Below are 27748 nucleotides of genomic sequence, written 5' to 3' on the forward strand. Positions count from 1 at the left end.
TCAATAAACATAGACCCAGGCACAGGTCAAAAAGAAAGGAAGGAAGGAAGGAAGGAAGGAAGGAAGGAAGGAAGGAAGGAAGGAAGGAAGGAAGGAAGGAAAGAAAGAAGGAAGGCAAGAAGGAAGAAAGGAAGGAAAGAAGGGAGAAAGAGAAAGAAAAAACGAAAGAAAAGTGGAATAATCTACTCAAATGAAACCTGATCTTCAGAGCCTTTCACATTAATCAAGAAAGAATAAAAACAAATAAAAGTGTACACAAGAGCTATCCATGAATATCATATGCACTGGGTAAAATTTGGTAAAGAAGCAATTTTTTTAAAAACCATAATTTTAAGCCTTTTAGATTATATGATATAAATCTCATTCTTAAATATTTTTACTACCTCACATTAGATTTCAGACACCACATGTTCTAAATGGGACACAACGAGGTGAACTTCTATGATCATGGGCCTTGGAGACAATATGTCCTGACCATGGTGCATTGTATCAGTTGTTCTTGGACATGTGGGAATATTCAATAGCATAAAACAGCCACATGGGACCTACCACAACTGTTCGAGTGAACTACATTCCTTCCTGCATTATGGAAATACCCAGATTTAGTTCAGTAATAAACCATGAAGGAGAGCCAAGTACCCCAGTACAGGAACAACTGTGCCCTGTTCTAAAGTATTTAGTGTTTTTTCCATTTTGCAGCCTCTTGCTATTATAAACAGTGAAAAGGATCTCCAGGTTTTTTTACATCTATTTAAATGTTTTGGGAATCACTGTGCAAGATCTATTTTTACACTCAAGATATTCAAAGCATTAAGTTCCTTTCTGTTACTGTGTTTTATATTTTAAAAATCAAACTACAGGACAATGTACATTGATAGGATGCTGGAATTCTGCCTACCCAATATCATCATCTCGTATTTAGCATCAGCTCCTAGGAGTAACGCAAATTAACTAGAAAAAAGACATAACAAAGGAAAAAATAAAAAGAGGGTTCCTTCATTAGAAGTCTACTTATTCTTCCCTTTTGAACCATAAATATTTATAAGTCAATAAACCCTTAAGCGTTAAAATAGACCTTAAAGATTCTCCAACCCAACTGCTTCCTAAGGCAGGAATCCTTTATTTAGAATTGTAGCAAATATGTGTGCACCCTGTCCAGTCACAAAACAGGCTGGAAGTTTCCCTTGGATGCAACATACAGTCCCTGGAATGGGCTACACATTAAGGACCTTTGATTCTATGTTTGCACGTGGCAATGCTTCGTTCTGAGAAGGGTCTGTGGAGGTAATAAAAAGATTTGCTACTACAGTCAATATTTTTCCATTTAATTGTGCATTTCACCTGTGAAAAGTAAGATGGCATCTGAAAAGGCAGGTTTCTTTGGTTTAGTGGGTTCTGATTTGAATTTCTGACTGACAGTTACATGTCACTTATTAAAAGTGCAAGTAAAAGCTATTTTGGGAAGAAAAAAAGTTTAGTAGATGCAGTGTAGAATAAAACCATATAAAACACGAAGCCGGTAAATGTGACATGAACTACTTTTGCTGGTGAAAAGGCTGGGGCCAACTGGGTAGGGCTAGCCTGTCCATCTGAAGAAGAAGATGGTAGCGAAGTAGAAATAAGTCTTCCTCACAAAGCGGACCATGCCCACCAAAACTGATTAACGACTGGGGCTATGGAATCAATTTTCTGGCAAAAATTCTTAGGCAAAAGGACAGACGCTCAGCTTTCTAAAATTGTGAAAGTCCTTCCTACAAGCTGTGGTCCAGACAAACTTACTCATACAACTCCAACTGAAAAATAAAATGTTCATTTCATTTCCTAGGACTGTCCAACAGCCAGAAGGAGAGAACATTATGTACCTTCCTTTCTTTTTCTGAAGGCAAATGAGGGCTAAGCTGCTACTCTGCTCTGAACCCTGATGTTCATCCATGACCTGTCTTCTCCAGGAAGAAAATGATGGATGTTCAAGAGCTTATAAAAATGTCTCAGGGGCATGTTTTTTTTCTCGTGGAGAACAGTAGAACCTGTTCTATGACGGGGGGGTGAGGAAATGTTTGACAAAGGGCAACAGTCACATTTTCCATGTGGACACCTGGCCTGTGGCTTTAGGCCATCTAACGAACGAGACATCATCTGAAGAGCATGCAGTCGGGCCATTTAGTGCAAACACGAAGCATGTCACAACATGACCTGGCCCACTTGGAGGAGATTACTAAAGTTGGGGCCCAATAAGGCTTTTCTATCACTCAACCCACTCCGGCTACCAAACCCAGAAGATAAACAGAAGGACTACTGAAGCAGTTTTTATTTCAGAATAACCAGCAAGACTATGAGGAAGGGTATCAGAGAAAAAGCTAAACTTCTACTTTGCCACTCCTGTCCTAGAATATTACATTCTGACGTGTGGGAGAGATTTCATGGAAACTCTACAGAATTTCATCCTTCTGTCTGAATGATGGTGTTAAATGGCTCTTAGAACGCAGTGGCCAGTGAGCACCATAAAATGAAAACTCTAAACAAGATACTGATGGGTTGGAGCAGGACGTGAGATGAGGGCTTTTATTTCTGTATACTCTGCCACGTTTGCATGAACATTATTGAATAAAATCAGCTCAGAGAGTTTATTAGGACTAGTACCAGAACTAAGAACCAAAAATCACCCCGAGGGGCAGGGTTGCCAAGGATTGAGTCTAGAATGTATGGCTGGCAGAGACTTTACGAAGCCCGTAAGTCATAGGCTTTTAACAGTCTTCTGTTCTTCCCTCCACACCAGCATGCTGTGGACAGCAATAAAGCCAAAGGAAGTCTGGGGGACAGTCCAAATCCGGAAGGAAGACGGTCACTTTCTAGGAGCACAACAGTCACCTCTGATCTGAGAGGTTACCGACAGTTCTATACGTAGGTTGAACCTAGATGTGAAGAAGACTCTATTCCACCAAAAGCGTCACTCACTTAACCAATTATACAAATAACTCCCATCATACCCCTCTCCTGTCACCAGGTTTTTCAAGAAGTCAAAGAAAACCAGAAGCACTGGCTCACATGTCACCCAATAGAGTCAGTTGTAACTCTGAAAGTGATCCTTCTTCATTTCAGTTCACATCTGAACGGGAAACACAAGGGGGTTATAGGTGTGACTCACAATTCAGAGTAGCTGAAAGCCTATTAACTAACCTCCCACTGAATGGGAACTCCACAGGGTCAGACATTCTGATCTGTGCATTCACTGATACATTCCAGAGACCCAGAACGGTGCCTGGCACAAAGTAGTACGGAATTACTTGCTCAGTGAATGGTCATTAGTGGTCATAAACAGTCATGTCTGAAAAGGAAGTATTGCAAAGCTGGCAAGAAATGCTAAATAATGTCTACTTCTTTACTGAAATACTCTAGGGAACCTTGTACCAGGCCTAATTTCTATCTCTTTGGAAACACGTACTTTTTCCTGCTTTATAAATTTGCATGCCTTATCTCTTCCAGCACCCCCAAAACATAACAAATCTAAGAAGGATGAACACTGTTTATTTCAATTACACTTAATCCATGAAATATGGGAAAATCAAGTTAGAGCAACAAAATCTTCCAGTCTCTCCAAAGAATGGCTTTCTTAGTAAAGATTACATATATGTCAGCCTGTAGCCATGTCAGACAAGACTGTAGAACACTATTAAACTGTAAGCACCATTGGCAGCTAGATGTGTTTAGACAAAGCATGAAAAAAATTAACACGTATTTTTAAAAACCTGCAAGAAAATTCATGTTATAAGTAGCGTAAACAGGTTGCAACGTCCCCTAGGCAGTTCCTTGCCCCAATCCTCTGCATTTCTTCCCTACTTCTACGCTACTTCTCCTAGCGAACTGCCCCAGTAAATAGAATTCATTGACTGCTTCATTTGCTTATAGATTTGTTTTCCTTGTAACTATAAACTTTTAGGAGTAGGAACTGGGCTAATGCATTCTTCTTGAAGTCTCAGTGCCTAGTAATAAGTTTCTATCAATAAATTATTAATAGAAAGATATGTTGACGATCAACATGAAAGCAATATACAACATCAGTTAGTCAAAGAAGCTGAAAGGTGGTTTGATAAATTCCAAAGACTTCTGTGATAATCCAAGCTAATAATGCCTTATAAAAAGAAAATCAAGCAGTGATTAATTGTAAAAATAAAAAATTTTTTTTTAAATTACACCTCTTCCTAACAATTATTCACTAGGAACACTAGTTCTGCTTTATAATGAAAAGCCTATCATATCAACGCAAGGATTGGGAAATAAAGACAAAAAACGTCTATGCTTTTATAAGGTTTTGCATTAAAACGCTTTCAGAAGTCACGCACGTGTTAGGTACGCGACAGAGGCGCTCCGGGCACCTGGGACGCAGCGGTACCTGTGCTTCATTACACGCTCCCAGCTCCCCGTGACCGTGTTATGGCTGTGGCCCAAGGAAAGGAAAACAGAGGTGTCTCTGCATCAGTCACGGGCCGTGAAGGCAGACAGTCTGCGTGACAGATGCAATTTTTCTTGGCACCACTTGGGCATAACTCACTGATGACAGTCGTGTGTCCGCACTGGCACGTTTCCATGGGGGACGTGTGCGAATACGTCACCACATCTGGACGCTGGGCACGCGGGGGTCCTGAGGCTCAGAGAGCTCCTAAAACCCGCGCCCCGCAGCTGTGCTCAATGAACCCGGCGGGAGCACCCCGGAGTGATGAAAGGGCTAAATTACCGCCAACTGTAAATACAGATTTCTTTCATTAAAACGCGAGGTAACCGCCGCAGCCACCTCCTGTTGAAACAGACGCCTGTCTCTTTAAAAAGATGCAAGTGTCTGGGTATACACATAACATATTTGGAAAGAAAATATGCATTTCTCCTGTGAAAAGATGATGACACACATGAAGCAAAATCAACAAAGTTCCTATGATTCCCTTTAAATTAGAAAAAGAAAACCTTCACACAGAAGAAAGGAAAACCATGGTAACCCACTGTCATCATGTCAGCAGGAGCGGTTCTCTTCTGTTTAAGTCACACGTGAGATTTACATAACTGGTTACAAAGCCCGTGTGGAAAATTAAACCGACTATCTTTAAAAAAAACTATAACATACTGACACAATTAAGTACCACCCATAAATCTTAAGTCCAATAATTACTTTTTCGCCCTGGCTGGTGTGGCTCTATGGATTGAATGCCAGCCTGCGAACGACGGGGTCACTGGTTCGATTCCCAGTCAGGGCACAGGCCTGGGTTGTGGGCTAGGCCCCCAGTTGGGGGGAGCGAGAGGCAGCCACACAGTGACGTTTCTCTCCCTCTCCTTCTCCCTGCCTTCCCCTCTCTCTACAAATAAATAAATCTTTTTAAATGATGAGAATAATTACTTTTCCCAGGCAGTGTGACAGAGGCCGTCCTACAAGAGCAGTTTATGTGTCCTCACGGACAAAATGCAAACTTGAATGAGGTCAGAAGCTAAAATTTCACAGGTCCTGTCCCTTTTCTTTTTGGATCATGTTTTCCATCCTCTTCTTCCTCTCCTTTCACATCCCGCCTCCCGTCAGGGGGCCCAGCAGCCGCGTGCTGCCCCCCGGCTCTGCACCCGCTGAATACGGCGCGGCCCTTCCAAGACGCCCAGCAAACGAGGGCTGATCGCTGGGTAAGGCGAGAGCAGTGCCAAGCTCGTCGCTCCCTGCCCGCTCTCCCGCGCCGTCTTCCTCTGTTACTACGTTCGCTACTCATCCCCTCAGCGTTTATGTGGTGATAGAAGGCAGCACTAACGCACTCGGCTTTTCACATGTGGATTGAATACAGAGAGACAATTCCTTTTTCGGAAAATCATTAAAGATTCTCTAACACATCCTTCCCCCTGGTCGGCCTGCAAACGCTTGAAGCGGCAGCTGGGACGCAAAGGGGGGCAGAGTCTCAGAGGTTACACGAACGCAGGGCCGAGCTGCTGAGGTGCGACTTCCTACGGGAAGATTAGGAGACAAAGTCAGTGACTTTTCTCATCTTCTATCTCCAGTTCATCTAAGGTTATACTCAATGTGGGAACCCTGTACAGCCCGGGAAAGCAGGTCCTACCACAAAGTGGTATTTTAGCTCTTCAAATTTAAAAAAGCCAGACTTTAGATCGCCAGAAGCTAGAGACTGAGGGAAGGAGTGAGAGAAGAAAGAATGGGAAGAAAGAAAGAATGGGAAGGAGGGAAGGAAGGAAGGAAGGAAGACGGAAGGAAGCAAGCAAGCAAGGAAGAAAAAGAAACAAGAAAGAGAGAGAAAAAGGAAGTGCAACTGCTGGTAAACATTGGGGTAACCCTGTGATTTCGCCCTGAGTCTCTCTCACCACCATTAAAAGCCACGACATTGCAGCTGAAACTCCGCGTGCAGTCCCAGAAACGTCCTCAGTAGTTCTAGTTGGGAGACGCTGTTTGGCTTACTTTCTTATCATCTGCCCCCAGGGAAAAGCATAAGATTGGCATCTACAAAGAATCTTTATTACCATCCATTAAGAGCTCTGTCAACATAAGTTACATCCTGGTGAACAAACTAACTTCACTCGGTCATACAGGTATCCTGTCTCTCTAGGCAACGGCCCGGCTAGTGAGCCAGCTGCCTGCCCCACAGAACACAGAGTTTTCCCTTCCTCCCAGGGAGCAGTCCGCGCGGCACCTGCGCCGCCTCCTACGCAGCCCAGGGCAGGGGTCCGAAGGTGCCCAGAACAGCCGCCAAGAGCTGCGAGGGTCAGCTCCCACGGACCCTACTGCTACAGCCCTCAGCCCCGCTCCCTCCCCAAGGCCCTGGGGGAGGATCTAGAAACGCAGAGCGCGCCCCTTCGCCATCCTTCTATCCTCCCAAGAGCAGGGTCCGCTGCCCTGATGGCCAGTGGCCGCCACAGCTGTTGCTCTAATTCGTGTTTCAAAAGTGGACGGTTTTACAAAAAGAAAAGTCTCAGCCGTCTCTGCGCCCTGAGAACGTGAGAGCTGAATGAGAGGTAATGTCGGCCAGTGCGCAGGGTTCCCCCGGACCTCCCTCCTCCAAGACGTCCCGTTTGACATGATTTCCTCCTGGGTCAGCCACAGAAAGCACAGCCACACCTTGACGTGGTTCAAAGGCTTTGCTTGACCCCCTTCCCCCAATCAAACCACAGAGGAACAGGGCTTCGGTTTTCCCCTGCTAAATGCCAGGACAGGTATTACATGATTTGTTAGCACAAGACCTCCCTTTCTAAAATAAGCCTATATTTAGGGTCGACACTATCAGACAAAGACCGCTAAAATTAGGTAGTAAGGCTGAGGCTAGAAAAGAGTTTCTTGCAAATTAGTTTCTTTACCTAAGATTATGTATCCAAAACTACGCTGTCTAACCACTATGCTCTACACCAGAAACTGATAGAATATTGAGTGTCAACTGTAATTGAAATTTCCTTTTAACTTCTCTTTATTTTTTAACCCAGTTCCTCAGTCTAAACCCATTGGTGCCCGAGAGCCAGAGGAGGTTAGGGGCCTGTGAACCGGGAGGGTGCGGCCCTGGACCAGGGCCACTGTCACAGCCCGTGCGGTGGGACCATGTCGGTGCAGACCTAGAGCTGCCCGGCTCCGGCCTCGGGGACAGGACATGAGCCCATCTCCTGAGCAAGCGGACCGGCGTCTGCTCTCACCGTTCCCAACTGTCAGAAGGCAGGCTGGTGTCCTCGGGCCGTTTCTGCATTCGTCACTGGAGGGCTTTCTCTGACCGTGCAGAGCACCCGAAATGGGGGCACGGGTGCCGTAAAAAGTACAGTTACAGTTACGTAACCAACGTTCCCGTCTCAGAAGACAGATGCTTACGTGGCAGGAAGGTGGCCGAAGGGCTAACAGCCGTTATCTCTGGTTTGTGGGACCAGGATTGCTATTTTTGTCTTCCTATTTATATACTTTTTAAATTTCATTCATGAAGCACAATATTCCTTTCTTAGTTAACAGAAAGCGCATTTACGTTTACAGAGAAGAGAGATGGTCACCCGAGAACAGTCAGCTCTGTCCCTTCCCCGCGCGCACCCACTGCGGGCCCCCAGGGAGCCCCCATACCTACCTGACTTTCTTGCCCTGCTCCGAGAGCATCTTGACCAGGTCGGCGATGGGGTACTGAGCCTTGGCCGCACAGAGGCCGTAGCCTGCGAGGAACATGACCAACACACAAGAATCCCGTGTTTAGTTTGAATTCTTTTTTCTTGGTTTGAAATTTTTAGATTTCTCTCTCCATCAAAACATATTTTTATGCCAAAATAACAGTCCAATAATAGGACTAGAAATAAAAGCAAACTTATAATGGGGGCTTTTAAAAATACTGGCCTAAATTTCAACTTCAAAATCTAACGGCCCCTCCGCAATTTTGTGCAGGTCTGACACTGCTGGGCACCCCCTCCCACACCCTTGTGTTCCCTCTGTCTGTCTGTCTGTCTCTGTCTCTGTCTGGCTGCCTGTCTCTCTCACAGAAACGTTTCCAGACCCTCGGCATGCTTGGCTTTGGCCACACTGCGGGCCCGCGTTCCCCGCCTAACGTCCTCCTTCTACTCTCCCTGTTTCCCTGCACGAAGCTCCTGCTCTCCGCCTTACACCGTGCAGCGCCCCACGGCGGGGACGCTTCCTCACGCTCTCCTTGGGAAACCTCGGCCCACCCAGGGCTCCAACACCACCTGATGACTCCCAGTCTGTCCCAGGCTCAGCCTGTCCTTCGGGCTCCGGTACAGCACGCCTGCTGTCCCATCTCCACCTCAAGCTTAATTGTGTCTTCAAAAAGGAACTTAAAAATCTCCTCTGCCAAAAAAAACACAAATAAACAAAGAAAAGAAGCCCTCCACACTTCTGCTGTTGGTACAGGAGTGACCAAAAGCCTCGGTCCTCTTCCTTCTCCCTTCACCACTGCGTTCTGTCCCTGGCCTGTGAACTCACATCTCTGTGCCGCCTTCCTACCCCCGTGTTCCCCAGTCCCCAGTCTCTTCTCACGCTACTCCTCTGCCTTCCCTTGCCCCCGATGCCATCCACCCTCTGCAGCCCCAAACAAACCCTCACCTCCCGACAACCTTTCTTGTTCCTCATGATAGAAAAATTGTGCCCGCTGTCTGATCTAGCCCTTTCCGTAGCCCACCCCGCAGTATCGATCTGACACGCTACTCGATGCAAAATGCCCACAGGAACAAGACTGTGACCTTCGCATCCTCCTGCCTTAACACTCCAGCACCGTGTTTCTCAACAGGGAACACCCGTGCCACCCAGGCGGGGACAATTCTTTATGTGGGACTGTCCCACACATTACAGCAAAATAACGTGTCTGCTCCCACACATCTCTGGCAGCAGCAGCCCTGACTCTGAGACCCTCAAAACCCCAAACTGCATTGCCACTGTCTCCAGAAGGTGACACTGACCCCAGGTGAGGAGGCTTACACCTGAGCGTTCGATTACGCTAATATTTATTGATAGCTTAGTCTATAGCCAGTCAAACTACCCGCATGTCATGTCAACTCAACAGATTTTCTTTACAGAAAACCATGATATAACATGATAAGAGTTAAAATCTTCATCTGAAACCAATGTATTGCCTGTCATAGCACAGCATTCTGTCAGTGCCGTGAGGGGAACTGAACCAACCCTCAACAGAGAAGGAAACTGAGGCCTGAAGAGACAGGATGACTTAGCCAATGTCCTGTCAACTGTTAGAGGCAAAATTAAACCAAAGTGAGGGGCTGTGACTCCCAGACAGAGCTCTTCCTACTGGGCCAGGTGACCTCATCTTGTTGGAAACCACAGGACTCGCAATGATTTTTAAATCTTTTAAAATGAAACAGATTAACACCTTCTGAGCCAGTCTAAAGAGTGAGCTAGAAGCTTTTACGTACTATATCTTACTTAATCCTGACAGTAGGTCCAAAAATGATCAATAAATAAATAACCCAGAGTCGAAGATGATGTAAATATTTGTACAGAATCACTGAAAGACACGGTACACTTCATCAATTTGTAGAATCTCTATGTGATCTCCAAAATATTAACCTAAGCTGAGAATTCTCAATATTTTTCATTTTGTAATGATGGGATTACTTCTAAGTTCCCATTATGTTTTCAAAAACAAACAAGTCCTAGTTAGATGTTTTTTTCCTATTATATCTAATTGTGATAATGTAATCAATTGCAACAGCTATTATAGGTTGTTTGCTTTTTCTTTTTTTTTTTTCACCTGGAGTAATAATAATGTTATTTGCTTCTCGAATCATGTCAACTGCATTGTCAAGGTTGATTTCTGTATGTGTGCCAGTGATTTCCATGGGTTTTCCACCAGCTGTTGACGTGGTGCCGTAACCGCCGAGAATCACATTCGCCAGGGAGCGGTTCATCGCCTGAAATGCAGAATGATCAGCTGTGAGCACTTAATCCATATGACTTTCAGAAAATGATCTGTGTCTATGATATTCGGAATTATTTCAAGAGGTGTATTGGATCATTTTAACCACATAATTTGATCTAGCTTCTGAAAATTATTTCCAAAAGTTAAATGAAAAGAAGACATCTGGGAAACCACATACATTTTTCTATAAAATCAACTATGCATGAATATATTTCCAGTAAGAGTAAAAAAATTTAACACATTTAACGAAAAGCAACCGGTAACATTAAGAAATTAATGAAAAACTCGGGCCTGGCTACGGTCATATGCACGCTAACCAAGCAAGTAGCACTTCCATAGCCCCATGGATTTCACAAGAGTAAAAGGAAAACACAGGAACATGAAATCCTACAAGGTGACCCTAGAGATCTCTCAGGTGGGTTCTGCTACCAGCTGCAAGCTGTCCAGAGGCAACTGGGAGGAAAAGGGGAGCAGGGTGGGGGCATTCATTTCACTTAGAACTCCATGGTGCTCTGCCATCAAGAAAAAAAATGTAGGAACTGATACTCTCTTATTTGCCAAATCAGCTCCATGAAGCTCTAACAGAAGTGACTAGATGCATTATTTGACTCCTAAAATATTTCATTTCCAAAAAGATAGATGACTAAGTTTACACGCTGTTTAAGTAAAGTATAACCCACCCATGTAACCGGAAAGATTATCGTGGGAAAAACAATAGAAAGGCACCTCCTGTTGCTCTTTTATAAGCACCTAACAAGGTCTCTCCCACACAAACAGCACGGCCGGAAGGGACAGGAACTGACTGGGGTTTGAAAACAGTTCATTCGTAGACCCCTCGAGGTGAGGTGGTAAACGAAAAGAAAAATGAAGAAACAGCCCTGGCTGGGCCAGTTGATTAGAACATCATCCGACACACCACGGCTGTGGGTTCGATCCCTGATAAGGACACATACAAAAAACAAGCAATAAATGCATGAGTAAGCAGAACAACAAAACGAAACAACAAATCTCTCTCTTCCTCCCTCTCTCTTCCCCTCCCTCCCTTCCTTCCCCTCTCTCTAAAAACCAATTTTTAAAAAAGACAAGAAGCTAGATGTTTTGAGAGATCAAATGCATTTTACGAATTCAAATCCCTGTACATTGACCAGAGCAGTCATTCTACATAATCACAAGTGAATTTATCACTTCAAAAAAAATTCCAAAAAATTATTAAACTATCTTCAGGGTTGTGATAAACATATCCCACTCCTGGTTTATACCATTCATAAGCTATAGAAATATATATTACTTTCTTTTAAAAACATATTATTAAAAAAGCAAAAAAGCACCTGGAGATTTGCAGTGGTAAGTAACACAGAGAAAATAACATGACTTCCCCCGGCCAAGGGCAGCCCTGCACGCTACCCCCTTAGGGGAGATTTGTCCACACTATTGAGGGGGACTGAAGACAGAGGGACGTGACCCAGAGACAGATGTAGACAATATAACCCCTTTATTCTAACTTGACTTAAAAGGAACCATCCTTTACTTCCTATAAAACTAAATGGAGGAGAAGCAAAGAGTTTCTAAGGGCATTTAATTAATGTGTACCCACTTCTGATGGTATCTTAGGGAGGGGAACAGGGAACCACACAGTAGTTTAACAATCAAAGTCAACTTGTTAAACACGTAGCCACAATTATATCACCATTATGCTAATTCCATGTGGGCTCTTAAAAACTAAATTATTTTTCATCTCTGAATTTACCATTGCAACATCATATTTTCAACAAATGTTTAGGGTTGAGAGCTTGGTTTTCTTTTTTCTTTTTCCTTTTTTTTTTTTTTTTTTTTTTTTTGGCGTAAGTGATTAATGACACAATCCTGTGACCACTGGTCCCCAGACTGAAGAGTTCCCAGCTTCCAAGACAAAATGTTTGCAACACTGTCCAAGCCTGTTCCTTTTAAGTTATTAAGCCGTATAATGAAAAGTGTATGCTACATTAAAGAGATCCTTAATTCACATAATTCTAAGCAAAATTTAAGAAAAAAAAATCTAAAAACAAAGGGGAGGTCATATAATAGAGGAGACCAAAGCAATAATAATATATATACCATTAACTAGCATCTATCATGTCACTGCTTTGTAGGTGCTAATTAATTGGTCACAAGGCCAAAAAATAAAAATAAAAATTGGTTTGGCTTTGAGCCACTTCATTCTGTTCTATTTTCATTTGGAAACAAGTGGCAAATGCAGAAATCAAAAAATTCGGTCTTAAAATGCTGTTCCATTTTCCAAGTAAATGGACTATAAAGTCATAAAGACGATAATATTTCATGACATCTGGTTATAAGGCAAATCCTTCACTGGAGCTGGCTGTTCGAACACTGTCAACATTTTGGGTTTTTCTAATACTGAGTGTTGTGTAACCACAACACCAGGCTCAGAGGATACCCAGGAGAACTCTCCGTCAGAACAAAAATTCCGTGTGGGGGACTGCTAGCCAGCCACCTCGGGTGCATTCCATTTCCTCTCAAAAACAAAACCACCCTGTCGTGGTTTGGACTTGCACATTTCAATAACTAATAAAATAATGAAGTAAACATACTGATAATAATAATAGATATTGGTATATGATCATGTATCTGCTATCATAACGTATCCAGAGAGAATTCCAAACTCTGCAAGGAACTAACAAAGTATTCATCCAATAGTTACTTAACAATTATTATATTCATTTGAATGGGCCAGGTCGGGCTCCATAAACACAAAGCAAATAATAAATGACATCTTAAAATACCTTCCTCGTAAAATGAGAATAGTATGTCCTACCTCCAGAATTAGCACGGGAGGAAGGGAGCTAATATCGGTAAAGCCCCCGCATCATGCCAGCAAACGGTACCAGGCCCGGTTACGAGCAGCCTCCCTGAGCTGCTAACCACCAGCCATGAAGGGACAATTTCTCATCATAAACAAGCACAGGCTAAGAATCAAGGAAGATGAATGTGAGAAGTCAGAAATCGGGAAAATGTAGAAGCGAAGAAAGTTTCTGCCTTCAACATTGAAAAACATGGCAGGCTTGTTTCTGTTGTTGTCATCCTGCTTGTTCTGTAATGAGACAGAGGAGCAGAGCGTGTTCAGTAAAACCACCACTCCGGGGACTTCCGGCCAGGACGGAGCGTTAGGTGGACGTGCTTTGCCTCCTCCACAATCAGAACTACCAGAAAAGCAAGTTGCACGGAAGTCCAACAAAGATATAAAGAAGAAATACCCATCCAGGCAGGTAGGAGGGGCGGAGACATGGAGCCTGGGCAGAGAGGACACGGTGCGGTGGCGTCAAGGCAGTGGCTGTGGCTGGCCGGCTGGCAAAAAGTGCAGTCACACACTATAAAAGTCAGGAGGGACACCTGGGGAGCACTGCCCGTTCCAGGCCAGACCACAAAGCTCACAGTTCCAGCACTGGGAAAACAAAGCCTCATTGCTTCTGACTGTGAAAACCAGTGAAGGCTGGGGCACAGAAGAAACTGCCAGTCTCTCAGCAGAGTCTGTTTAGAGGCCCCCACAGTCCTAGAATGTACCCAAACCCGCCACTCTGGGAAGCATCACCAGGGCAACAGCTAGAGGGGAAGTAAGTGAAGTGATTGGAAAAGGGGCAAGTGCTGAGCAAGTGGCATTGTTCCCTCTCAGACCCCTCCCCCACATAGAGCGCCACAACGTGGTGAAACGGGTGACCCTGTAATGACAAATACCTAAGGCTCTGTCCCTTACAACATAACAGGTGCGACAGCTCTACCTAAGACACAGATACAAACACAGGAGGCTGGCAAGTTGAGGAGACAGAGAAGTATGGCCCAAAAGAGGGAACACATCAAGGTTCCAGTGGGAGAACTAAGCAACGAGGAGATAGCCAACCTAACAGACAAGGAGAGAGCCAACCTAACAGTCCCAGAGTTCAAAACATGGGTGATAACAATGCTCACAGAAAGGATTGAGTACTGCAAACGCATAAGGGAAGAAGTGAAGGTTACACTAAGTGAAAGGAAGAAAAATCTACACAAAACCAATAGTGAAGGGAAGGAGGCCGGGGTTCAAATCAATGATTTGGAACATAAGGAAGAAAAACAGTTAACCAGTAGAGAATGAAGAAAGAATTGAAAAAAATGAGGAGAGGCTTAGAAATCTCTGGGACAACTAAACATACCAATATTTGAATCATAGGGGTGCCAGAGGAGAAAAGGAAGTGCAAGATATTGGAAACTTATTTGAAAAAATAATGAAGGAAAACTTCCCTAATTTGGTGAAGGAAATAGACATACAAGTCCAGGAAGCACAGAGAGTCCCAAACAAGCTAGACCCAAAGAGGATCACATCAAGACACATCATAATTAAAATGTCAAAGGTTCAAGATAAAGAGAGAATCTTAAAAGCAACAACTGAAAAGCAGATAGTTACCTACAAAGGCGTTCCCATAAGACTGTCAGCTGATTTCTCAAAAGAAACTTTGCAGGCAAGAGGGGCTGGCAAGAAGTATTCAAAGTGATGAAAAGCAAGGACCTACAACCAACATTACTCTATCCAGCAAAACTATCATTTAGAATGGAAAAGCAGATAAAGTGCTTCCCAGACAAGGTAAAATTAAACTAGTTCATCATCACCAAGCCCTTATTATATGAAATGTTAAAGGGATGCATTTAAGAAAAAGAAGAAGATGAAAACTATGAACAGTAAAATGACTACAAACTCACAACTATCAACAAATGAATAAAAAAATAAAAACAAACTAAGCAAACTCTAGAACAGGAACAGAACCATAGATATGGAGATCATATGGAGGGTTATCAGTGGGGCGGGCAAGAAATGGGGAAATGGTACAGGGATCAAGAAGCATAACTGGTAGGTACAAACTAGACAGGGGACATTAAGAATAGTGAAGTAAATGGAGAAGCCAAAGAACTTACATGCATGACCCATGAACATGAACTAAGGAAGGGGGGGATTGATGGAGGGAAGGGAGGTACCAGGCAGAGGAGGGCAAAGGGGAAAAGAACTGGGACAACTATAACAGCATAATCAATAAAATATACTTAAAGAAAAAATAAAAAATAAAACGACCACTCCACACATCACCCACTGGGGAGAACTTTCTCCAGTGAATTGCTTGAAGAGATTGATTTATCAATCTCAACAGCCAACAAAAAGATCCTTTTCACCAAGTGAATGAAAAAAAAAAATTAGCCTAAGGAAATAATCAAAAATGCGCAAGGCGAATGTACTGCAAGAAAGAAAGAAAAAAAAGGTAAAACAACTAAAAAAAATGGACTTGGGTAAATAAATTATTAAATTATAGTGTAGGTATATGATATAATGCCATCATAGCAGACACTAAAAATGGTTAGAGAACTGTTAGTCAGAAAATTAAACAACACAGAATGTATTTAAACATATTCATGTGAAAAAACTATAATCAGAATATTAAATGTTAACAGGTAAATGGCAACAGAATTAGAACTGATTTTATTTTCTTATTCATCCTTTTCTATCTTATTCCAAATTTCTCACATTAACTGTATTTTATTTTTATAACTGAATATTTTTTAAAAATTAACGCTTTACCTGTCCTTGAACCCACATTAATGCAATTTGCTATTACAGAGTATCAGTGTGACCGGTGTGATACAGCCACAGACAGCTATAAGAAGAGCTTGTTAGCCTTATACACAGTATAGGAATTAAAAAATATATCTGTGGTATGCTGACAACAAAAGGCATGCCTGAGGCAGAAAGAAATAGAAAAAAGCAGAGTAAGTAGAGAAAACAGATCGTGAAGTAGGAAATAGAAAAACTTAAGAGAAAGATGATATAATGCATAAGTCACATAGAAAAGAGTATTTTCAACTTGTGCCTCTTCCTACTTTTTTCTAGTTTCTATTATAGAACTGCTACTGTCAAAATTACTATAGTTATTATAACCAAAAATAAGGAATTAAATGAAGGAGGGAAAGACAATGGAGAAGAAATAAAAGAGGCACAGACGGAAATTTGGGAAATCGTATTGATACACTGAAGGACCGAAAGAAAACCATTTAAGAAAAAAGGCAAAAAGGCACCCGTGACGCCACTCCAAGACCTAGGTCCAAGCCCTCCCCTTCGCTCCGCATAGCAGAACGCCACTAGCTTTCTTAAAACTCAAACCCTCTCACGCAATCTTAAAATCGGTCTTTTGCCCGACGTTAAGTATTAATGAAAATCTGCTGCCCCCTGCTGGTCGTTCGAATTCACCAAATGAAGCAAAGTCAAACTAAGGAAGGGTTAAAGGTTCATTTTTAGAGAAAACTCTCTAAAACAACGGAATGAATTTGTTCTTTGTCATAAACAGTCGTTCAAAAAAACAAAAATGTAAAGCTTGACACTTTTCAGTTAGGAGACACACAACCTCCACCTTTCCAAAATTCCCTGAACAACTTGAGGGATTTAATTTTTAAAACCTCTTAAGTTGTTTTGAACTTGAGCTATCAAGTCCTTTGTTTAATAATATGACCAAAGAAAACTAATTTTTTATTATAAAAATATCAATCCAGCATTCAATTTACAATGAGTTTTTCAATTAAAATAATAAAAATTCTCAGTTGTAAAACCAGGGATGTTTAAATAATGTAATAAAAGGATGAAGGTGGGGTAAGTATTCTTTTTCTGAATCATTAATAAGTTCAAGTTCACATTGTGATTTCACTGAGCTTAATGCTTGTACTTTCACAGTCATCCAAAACTATTATTTAGATAATATCTATCATTAGAAAAAGGTTTCTAGTCAAACCTTTACTTATTTCCAGGATCTCTTCTTGCCATCAAAAAGAGAATTTCTGAAAAGGAAGCTAGAAAGTATTGATCTTGTTCATTTTTTCTTTTCTTTTTAAGAAAAATCATGCTGACCACCAAACTTCAGGACAGGTACTCCCACGGATGACCGGTGGGAGTGTAAATTGCAGCAAGCTTTCCAAGAACCACTCAAAACTAAGCAGAAAGAGCCCTAAAAAAATGAGCACACCCTCCCCATTCTACGAAGTGATCATAAGACAAAAATCCAAAGTGCCAGAGATGTATTTTTACATAAAGAGAAATAAAAATCAAACAACCTAACAGGTACAGCATTAGGGAAAAATTAAATATATTTTGTAAATCCATATGATGGATTAGTATAAAGTCCCTCAAAATAACACTTTTAAAGCATTTTAAATAATAAGATGGCAAGAATTGAGTTCGTAAGAGTAAAAATAAATGTGAAAGTGTACCTTATGATCAGACAAGTAAATACACAGATATGTGATACACAGAGAATAGAAGGAAATCAACCAAAACCTGAAGTGATTATCTCAGGTGGAGAGAGTCAGAAGATCTGTGTTTGTATTTAATTTGCCTGATTACCCACACTTGCGTACTTTAAAGGCCGCCCTGCACATTTATTCACGTGCAACACTCTGGTCTTTCTGCTGAAGGGAACAGAAACTTCTCGAGAGAGCCACCGTCACGGCCAGGACAGGGCAGGCCGGGCGCGTCCGTGCAGGCAGAGCCCCGCCCCGGGCCCGCGCGCGCGCGCGCCGCTTACCACACACATGATGTAGGACAGGATGGCGCCGGAGGAGCCGATGAGCGCGCCCACGATGGTCAGCAGGTTGTTGTTGAGCAGGAAGCCCTCGGCGCACAGGGCCCAGCCGGAGTAGCTGTTCAGCACCGTGATGACCACCGGCATGTCCGCGCCCCCGATGGCAGCCGTCAGCGTCACGCCCTGGGAGGCACAGCAAGCGCAACCCAAAGGTCAGAAAATAAAAATAGAGCCTGACCGGGAGCATCTTGGTTCGGAACCGTTCTGGTCTCCCAGTGACTACATTTGCATGGAAGTTTCACGGCTGGGCAGGGCCTGGTGCCTCCTTTCTGATCGGCTCTGTCACAGATGCCACAAATGCACACACCGAACCACCTCCCCCAGCAAACAGATCCCCGAGTCCCTGATGGAGCGCAGGCCCACGGGAGAGGGGTCTGGAAACCAGTGAATACACGGAGGGAACTGCCCAGCTTTTACGGCATTCGCCTCGGGGCAGGCCCTTGTGGGCACCAAGACAAAAAGCTCAAACAAAAGAGAAGCCCACAGGCTTACGAGCCTGAAGCTCCAAGGACAGGGTGTAGGCAGAGGAAGGCAGCCGGAAAATGAGAAAGTAAATTCTGCAAAGGAGGAGACTATCAACAGAAAGCCCGAAACTCTGTGTAGAAACTGCCCCGCTCTGGAGCTGACACCTAAGCTAGGCACACGTGGCAGGCTGCGCGCAATCCTGGGAAGGATAACATAACAGCGGATGTGCGCTAACGCACAGCGAACACAGCCAATAACACTGGAATAACAGCGCGTGCTGCCGGGGGGCACTTGAACTACAGTGGGGAACACTTTGTAAAGTACGTGACTGTGTAACCACTATGTTGTCTATACCCCTGAAACTAATACAAAATACTCCTGAGTGTAAACTGTGATTGAAAACTTTTTGAAAAGATTGCAGTTGCCCCCTATCATAGGGGGGCCACATTTTGAAATCTGGACCCAGCCTGGAAGAGCTGCCTACAGAAACAAATTAAAAATAGCAATAACCCATACTCTCTGGAGGAATACGGTAGAATCCAAAGTTTCGGTCATTCACGATGCCCGTGATCACTAAGCCAGAAAGGAAAAGGAATGGCAGAGAAAGATTTTTGCTTTTGATTCCACACACAACTACATATTCTGAGTTTCTTACAAGATGAACGTATTCTTGTATAACTTAAGTCAAGGCCAATTATATTTGTCCACAAAGTAGTTTATCTTACTCGGTCTCCTAGTCATTGAGCATCTTTTAAATATCAAATTCACCTTCTCTCAAAAGTAACAGTTCTTGGAATTTTATGTTTCAATGCTGCAGGTTTGATTTTGAGAAATTTTTTACTTCTTCTGCCCTATTAGATAAAAAAGATCTAAACTATTTTTCTTTTGTTTAAAATAAGACAAAAATCAGTACTATGTCAGTCAGAATAAAATGAGGTCATCAGGAGTCTTAGAGAGAGAGAATTTTAAGTTACTTTCAGTGTGCTAAAGGTTCTATGTTGAAATCATGGCCAAACTCTTAGGATTACATAAAAATCAGTATCATTTTAACACTAAATCTTGCGTTTCTGAATCAAGCAGCCAGTGTTTGATATGCAATTATTATATGTCTACGATACTAAATTATTTTAAAAACTTAAAGCACACATCTTGTCTACGAAGTATGCACTAGCGTGGATAAACATGAAGCACAGAGCTGCACGCTCCAGCATCACACGCTGATAAAATAAAATGCTAAACTGGAATATACAGATGACTAAAGAATACTGTATGTATCGATATCCTGAGTGGGAAAGTGAGAAAGGAAGAGGCGTCACTGAACTCCCTCACTGAACACAGTTTCCTAACTGCATTTCATTTCATGCAATTATTTGACTTGGTGTCACAGATGCCAATGAATGTGGGAGCAGCTCATGGGCAGGGACTGTCCTACACTTATTACATAAACTTTACATAAACCCAGAGGCGCAGCAGGAATGTAATGAATGGAATTTAAATGCTTCGCTTTTTGCCCTGTCTAGGTAGCTCAGTTGGTTAGAGTGTCATCCCCATACACCAAGGTTGCAGGTTCAATCCCCAGACAGGACACAGACAAGGGTAAGCCAATGAATGCCTGAATACGTGGAATAGCAGATCAATAAATATAAATAAAAGAATGAATGAATGAATGCTTGGCTTTTTAAAACTTCTATTCACCAGCACACTGATCCAGTGAAAAGACCCCAGAGCTATAAAGATGTCACATGTGACGACTTTAAAAGGAGCCATTAAGTAGAAAGAGTGGTTTTCTTCTTACACTTTTCTATGTTTTCCAGATTCTAAAAAGATAAACACGTGACGTCATTTTAAAACATACTTATTCCACCAAGGGCTTTGACGTGACAGAAATATGACTAGACCATAATCTGCTAAAATACTGCCGGTCCCCGGCTAAGTGTGCACTTCCCACCCCTGCCTCTTACCATGACAGCGGAGAGAGCTGACACGGAGCCCAGACAGAGGATGCCGGTGGCGAAGCTGGGGTCCAACATGAACGGGATGATTCCGCCCCCACTGGCAGCCAGCAGGCCGGCGTTGAGCATGTGCCTCCCGGGCAGCAGGAGGGGGGCGGAGTTCAGGAGACCTAGAACCAAGCACGTGGCTGTCAGAACCTAGGAAACCCCTCCCACACAGGCGTATGTCACTTAACCCTAAACGACCGAAACGTAATGTTCGAGTTAAAACATGGTACTCAAAATCTTGCTCCACATCACCGGGTGCTGAAATATAAGAGCCAGTGAGAGGCGTGACCTGTAACCAGCAACTAAGGAAACAGGATGAGGAATGCCCCCGCCCAGTGTTCTCTACTTGCCCACCCAACCGCCTCTTTACTCTGGTCATGGAACTTGGAAAATTCCCGTGGGACCAGCATGGAAGGTCAACTTTTTCTTTATTTAAAGCTTCCAAACGAAGTCCTAGCACGTAAGCATTTCTGAGTCCGACCACGGAGCCTAGGTGAGAAGATGCTGGTTTGCTAGCTGTTTCCAAGACAAAGCACACGATATAATGGTGAAGGCCTGAAGTGCTTTTTGTAATTTTTAAGTTTCATGGAAGTTCCCCATTTAAGTTTAACAACGTGATGACTGAGAGGCAAGACGAGATTTTTAAATAACAAACTAGTTTCTCTAGAGACTTACTTCTTCATGAAAACCCTGAAAGCAGCCTGTGTGGGGTTGCTGTTGTTTTTTCTTTACCTCTATGTTCCTGCTTGCCTTTGGCAGTCGCAGAACTTGGCAAACTGGGGCCCTAAAACGTGTGTTTGTTTTTAAGATAAGTCCTGTATACTCATCACCCAACTTACTCCATAAGCCTCCCTCTATGATGGAAACCAGGATGGTGAAGGGATTATCTTAAGATGACATAAAGATCGGGGTCATTTTCTGTTCACATATATCAATATTATCAAACGTCGCTCAGTTTCTCTGCCCCCTCTAGCTGTGCACAGAAGAGCGAGCCTCCGAGAGCTGTGAGATTGGAAAGGTTTGATAAAGGGCCACCTTTAATGGAGAGAAAAAACGTGTTTATTCTGCGTGCTACACAAACTCCTCACCTAACAGGCTCTACTGTTAAGCTCTTTTCTGAAACTGAAATGGACCTCGACTCCCCCAACCAAGAGATACTCATCCCCATGTTGCGCTGGCTCACTTACCCTGCAATTTTCCGTAGGCAACAAGAGACCCGCTGAATGTGACCCCCCCGATGTAGGTCCCGAGGTAGGCCACGATCTTGGTGAGATTGGCTGCCGCATCCGTGGCAAAGTGGGGGTACTCCACAATGTACTCGGCTATGCACGTGAGCACAGCCGCCAAGCCCACCAAACTGTGGAAAGCAGCAACTAACTGAGGTAAGTCCGTAATCTGGATGCGCTTGGCGATGGTCAATCCTGTCGGGAAATGCAGGCCAAAGAGAAGTTAGGAGCGGACAGACCCTTGAGAGATCACCGCAATAAAGACCACACTTAAGGGTTTCCATCCCTGTCATGACTCGGTAATTAGCAGCTTCCTAGCGTGGGCTAGAGATACTCTAGAGTGGTGGTTCTCAACCCTCCTAACACCGCGACCCTTTAATACAGTTCCTCCTGTTGTGGTGACCCCCAACCATAAAGTTATTTCCGTGGCTACTTCATAACTGTAATTTTGCTACTGTTATGAATCGTCATGTAAATATCTGATATGCAGGATGTATTTTCATGGTTACACATTGAACATAATTAAAGCAGAGTGATGAATCACAAAAACAATATGTAATTATATATGTGTTTTCCGATGGTCTTAGGCGACCCCTGTGAAAGGGTCGTTTGACCCCCAGAGGGGTCGCGACCCACAGGTTGAGAACCCCTGCTCTAGCGGGACTATACAGGGGCTGCGGACCCTGGCAACACATACCCTTCGAAGAGCAGGCTTCCTCAGCACTCCTAGGCAAGGCCCAACTCCAAAGAGCCTCTTCCCTTCCCAACCTTCGAAGGCGCCCCTGGCCTAGCACAACCTCACAGTCCTTAAAGCTCCAATTAAACCCCCTCAAATTCTCCCCACAGCATGAATGACGGAGGCCCTGTACACAAGAAACAGCTGGATATGAAGAAGGCCTAGGTTTTCAGGTGGGTAGACAGGAGCCACGTCCAAAGGTAACGAAATGCACATATCTGGGTAGTAAGTGTCCAAATCAGCCGATGCTGAAGGAGTTTCTAGCTAGGTCACATAAAAGTGGGAAGTTCATGTCTAAAGGTTTTCCTGCCTGAACCCACAGCACAGACAGCTTCCTGCGAGTGTCTTTTAGGGACAGTCAGGATAAAGGGGAGCCGAAAACTAGTGTGCTGATAAATACTTAACCAGCAGCTCCTCGGGGAAAAAGCACGGGCATGTATAAATAAATACATGTACAACTTTTCACTGATAAAAGGGTACGTAGCACACAGTGTTCAGATGATAGTGGAACATACTATACTTTTTACGGAAAATTCCATCTGGCTCATTGATTTCCACAGGATGCTTTTGCTGAGGTTTCCCGAACTCTGGTGTCACAGCCAACCTAGTGGTCGCTGATGAAGGAGTGGAGTGCCCACGTGAATTCTGGTTAACAGTTTTGTTAGCTGGTTAACAGTTTTATTAGCAGGAACAAGTAAAACAAAAGTGACACAGATGGATGTGGGAACTTCCCCGTGAGGGACAACTTCACTGAACCTGGTAATAGTCATCAAACACCCAAAGGACACTGGCTCAATTTCTTGTGCTATTCACGAGGTCACGGCTACAGACACAACACAGTTCTTGGTTTAAGCTGCACTATTAACATTTTCTCCCTCACCTTCTTAGGTCTGGACAATCAACAAAACAATAAAAGAAACTCAGATAGGCAGCATTTGCTGATTTCCGTGGGGTAAATACAACGACCATGGCCGAATGTAAGCCACCAACATGGTCATTAAATCTGGAGTTGGGAAGAGATGAAAAGTAGCTCATCATTACCCAGTATTTCTATCACACGGACACAATAAACAGGGATAACCTTGAGAGCCAACATAACAAAATCCAACAAATTAGTTAGAAAATTATTATAGCATTATTACCTTTGTTTCTAATATAATTTATTTTGGTGACAAGTCCTCACAATTGCTATAATCCGCATATAACACACACACTATAAAACATTTAATCGAGTAAGTACATCGGCGGAGTCAAAAGCGGGCTGAGAAATGGGCCCAGGCTCACGCAGAGGCAGAAACCCGCAAGCGCTTACCCATGGTGCCTCCCAAAGCCATTGCTCCCGACATCTGAGCCAGCAGTTCCGGGGTCGGGTTCAGGACTCCCAGGGTGGCTGCCAGGCCTCCAGACACACCAATCATGCCCAGTGCGTTGCCAAGACGAGCTGTTCCCTGGGTGGAAAGGCCAGCCAGGGCACCGACGCAGCACAGACCTGAGCCCAGGTACATGATCTTTCCAAAGAAAAAGTGAGAGAGAGAGAGAGAGAGAGGCTGTCAAAACTTTCAGTCTATTAACAGAGGGAGGACCTGTCTTGAGGAAACATGGTTCTCTCAAGACAATTTTAAATTCACATGATAGACCAATATGAGCTCTTCTTTTAATATTTCAACACATGTTCCTATCCATTAGGGATCCTAAATACTTTCCGTTGTCCTTGCAATTATACTGTTTAAGTACATTGGTTTCTTTGGGATCTGATCGCACGCACAATGCGTCTAAAAGTGCCTAAATGTAAACTTCGTCCTTAGGGGATCTAGCCGAATGCTACAGAGGAGGCTCGGCTTATGCTGCAAGTGCCAGGGACACGCCACATGCGTCACGAATGCTGTGACTCAGTCTGTTAAGATCCAGAGGAGGAGAGAATTGTCAGCCTCACGCCACAAAACAGAAAACCAAGGCTTAACGAGGTTACAGAATTTCCCCAAGGTCAGGTGATCAGTCAGTAGCAAATCTGGGTCAGACATGGCTCTCTCTGTCTCACGGCTCCAACTCTCCTCAGAGAGATTTTGTTCATTCAACAAATGCCGCGTGTTGGGGACAGGAGAAATCCAGAGAGACATGATTTTTCTGCTGTCAGGGAGGCTGTGATCCAGTGGTAGTCATTGCGAAGAAATGCAAAATACTAAGTTACCAAAGTAGAGTATTATGATCATATTTAGACCTTTCAAAGTTCAACCTGATTATTTGTTTTTCTATAAAGCATTCAATTTTAAGCTCCCTCTTTTAAGTTAATTGGCATAACATCTCCTGATAACAAGTGATGATGTACTGAAATTATAGGGGGGAAAAGTAAGAAAAAGACAACTAGTATTTAATAACAGACATTTTTCAAATTTATTACTGAACATCTCTTTGCATCCCTACAACAATCCAGTCAGGTACGCACAGAGGATGTGAACAGCCTCCTTGACTCTTCCTGCCCCTGGAAAAACACGGGACAAACAGGTGCACCACGTCTGTACATTCAATCGGCAGGTAAACCTGTCTCTAGAATCCAGGGTCCTGACTTTTAGGGGAGGGGAATGTTTTATTTGACCAAGATGTTTTCTACAGTTATTGTTGTATCTGCTTGGTAGATTTTGAACATTAGTAATGATACTGTTAAATCAATAATTAGGGGAAAAAAACAGTGGCAAAGATAAAAACTTTCCAAAGAGCCTCTTACTTGTTCAATGTTATAACCACTGGAGAGGGCAGCTAAATATCCTCCAACAAAGGTACCAGCAGGGAGCAGATACAGATAATTGTATTCTGGGGGATCAGTGGGACGTTTAAACATGTCCAGCATTCTCTGCGTCACCAGAAAGCCACCTTATCAAAGTAAATATAGAACAGAAAGGTTATCGCATTGAGCAACATGATTTCTGAAAGTGCTACAATTTTTCTATTTCAAGCACACCTTTATTATCTATAGAGAGGTATCAAAATTAGAAGTTATTTTATTATTCAAGCCAGTTCCATTGAAGGAGGAAAAAAAAAATTCCCCTCAATTTGCTATCGGTGCAGAACCAACTATTTCCACATGACTGCAAGTAAACAGCTTAGGAATTCAAAGCATTAAAGGACAGGATTTACTTTCTAACAGGTTATCCTGTTTGATAAACCCTATAGGAAATGATAAAAAATAGAAGTACCACGTCAACGGGCACCAAGTCTCTTGGGCCCGTTAAAGAATTTTTAGCTACAAAACAGCATCAAATGAGTTTGGTGCACAAATTATGTGCTAGGCTTTCAGTTTTTCAAAACAAACATAGGCGAGGCTGAGACAGAGGTTAAAATTATTCTCATTTAGAGATGTTACGGTGACAGCTCTTCATCCACTTAATGCCAAACTATCCATTAATAACTTGCCAGCTAACCTGCGGCAAGACATCATTTTATTGTTTGTTTGGGGCACTGGGGGTTTTATCAAAAGAGTTCCTAAAAATTACAGACAGGCAAAATAACTAATTTTCCCTCATAGAGAGCATTTACGGTCTGAGTGAAACATTTTTTAAAGGCACAGAGTCTTAAAACCAGAATGGCTAGTTTATAATTATTTATATTTGCTTCTCATGTCTCCATTCAAAACAGCATCGCAGCCCTGGCTGGTGTGGCTCAGTGGATTGAGCGATGGCCTGTGAACCAAAGGGTCAGTGGTTTGATTCCCAGTCAGGGCACGTGCCTGGGTTGCAGGCGAGGTCCCTAGTTGGGGGCACACAAGAGGCAACCACACATCGATGTTTCTCTCCCTCTCTTTCTCCCTATCTTTCCCTCTCTCTAAAAATAAATAAACAAATTATTTTTTTTTTTAAAAAACAGCACTGTGGCTTCTCCGGCGACCACCGTACCTGCGATGTTGACAGAGGAGATGAACGTGGCAAGGGCAGCAAGGACCTGAGGAGTCGTGGAAGGGTACAAATGTCCTCCCATCAGCGCCAACCCACCAACGGCCGTCAGCCCTACGGAGAAAGCACCGATGCAGTCAACAGGTAGATGACACTGCCCATCAAACATCGCAGGTGACCGGCCACACATGCACAGATTCATAAAGGAGGAAATTATCCCATATCCTTCCCACTCAAGTCCTCTCTGGGCAAAGAGTTCACAAAACTCCTTTGGCGCAAAATCTGACCTTCCTTTATCTTTTTATCTGTTCCCCTGGTAAAGATATAAATCAGTAGGGTTATTAGACAACACAGCTTATGGTAAAAAGGGACCCTGGAGGATAACTTCCATCTGAACTGGAAGGAACTATTCCCGAACTAGAACACATGCTGCGGAAGCCACTGTTGGGGACTTTCCGAAGGACAGTGCTTCTTGGAACCGGACGTTATCCCGAAAGCTATGCCGGTGGCAATGTTAAAGAAGCCCACTGGGGCCAGGCTGCTTCCCAGCAGGGCAGCTCCCACGTCTGTCCAGACTGGGCCTCATTCCTCAGAGCCCTCGCTGGGGGCCAAAGGGAACAGCTCCCAGGCAGCGGTGGAGACGGTGGCAGGGGCCTCTGCAAAGGCTCACACCGAGAGGCGCCAGATGCTGCCCTGCTGGCCCGCTGTGTTTCCTATCCTATCAGCTCCGTGACCCTGATGCCAGGGTGGCCTACTAGAGACGGGCCAGGCTCGATGCTTAGCTGAGTCTAAGAAGGGCCCAGAAGGATGCTTGTTGCCCCTATGATCCTGTGAAACACTGGTTTCCAAATATTACCAGAGGAATCCTTTCTTGGAAGGAAATCATAACCTAAAGAAACAACAGCAGCCTGCACCGCCCGAAATGGAAGCAGCCCAGCCGAGCTCCATCCTCTGTGGGAGCCCAAGACCACAGCCACAGGCCTGGATGCCAAGCCACGCAACGTGCAGACACAGACTTTATAGGCCTCGCGGACAGCACTCTATAACCCACGGAAAGTGGAGACGAGGGCAGGGGAGGCACGAACCTGAGATTGCATTGGTCACAGACATCAGCGGCGAGTGGAGGGCGGGGGTCACCCCCCAGACGGTGTGGTAGCCCACAATGCCGGCTAAGCCAAACGTGGTCACCATCTGGGAAAAGGCCAAGTTGGGAGCCGCGAGGCCCAAGCCCAGGATCCCAGCGATACCTGCGGAAGGAAAGAGGGTGAGCGGGCAGCCGGTTAAAAGCACATACAACTCCCCACACACACACATAGAAACAAACATGTGGAATAGTCAAAGCTCTTCGATTCCACACTCTTGCCAATAATGAGCAGATTTTTGTGGCATTTCATGATTGGGAAAGGGGACAGAGACAAGGT

At 43.8% G+C, this 27748-nt stretch overlaps 1 protein-coding gene across 1 annotated transcript in view; it reads right to left on the reverse strand.

The window, feature by feature from the left end:
• NNT (nicotinamide nucleotide transhydrogenase) overlaps positions 1–27748 on the reverse strand; it is a 70935-nt gene that overhangs the window by 12359 nt on the left and 30828 nt on the right. Inside the window, exons 10-18 of the mRNA XM_090276132.1 lie at positions 27413–27574; positions 26331–26441; positions 25166–25311; positions 23756–23951; positions 21669–21902; positions 20443–20603; positions 17960–18139; positions 10209–10368; positions 8067–8148 (exon numbers count right to left, since the gene is read on the reverse strand). Coding sequence (XP_090132258.1) covers positions 8067–8148; positions 10209–10368; positions 17960–18139; positions 20443–20603; positions 21669–21902; positions 23756–23951; positions 25166–25311; positions 26331–26441; positions 27413–27574 — 1432 coding nt within the window. The remainder of the gene's footprint in view (positions 1–8066; positions 8149–10208; positions 10369–17959; positions 18140–20442; positions 20604–21668; positions 21903–23755; positions 23952–25165; positions 25312–26330; positions 26442–27412; positions 27575–27748) is intronic.

The sequence above is a fragment of the Furipterus horrens genome, unplaced genomic scaffold (assembly GCF_987537825.1).
Source record: "Furipterus horrens unplaced genomic scaffold, mFurHor1.1.pri manual_scaffold_5, whole genome shotgun sequence".
Classification (NCBI taxonomy): Eukaryota; Metazoa; Chordata; class Mammalia; order Chiroptera; family Furipteridae; genus Furipterus; species Furipterus horrens.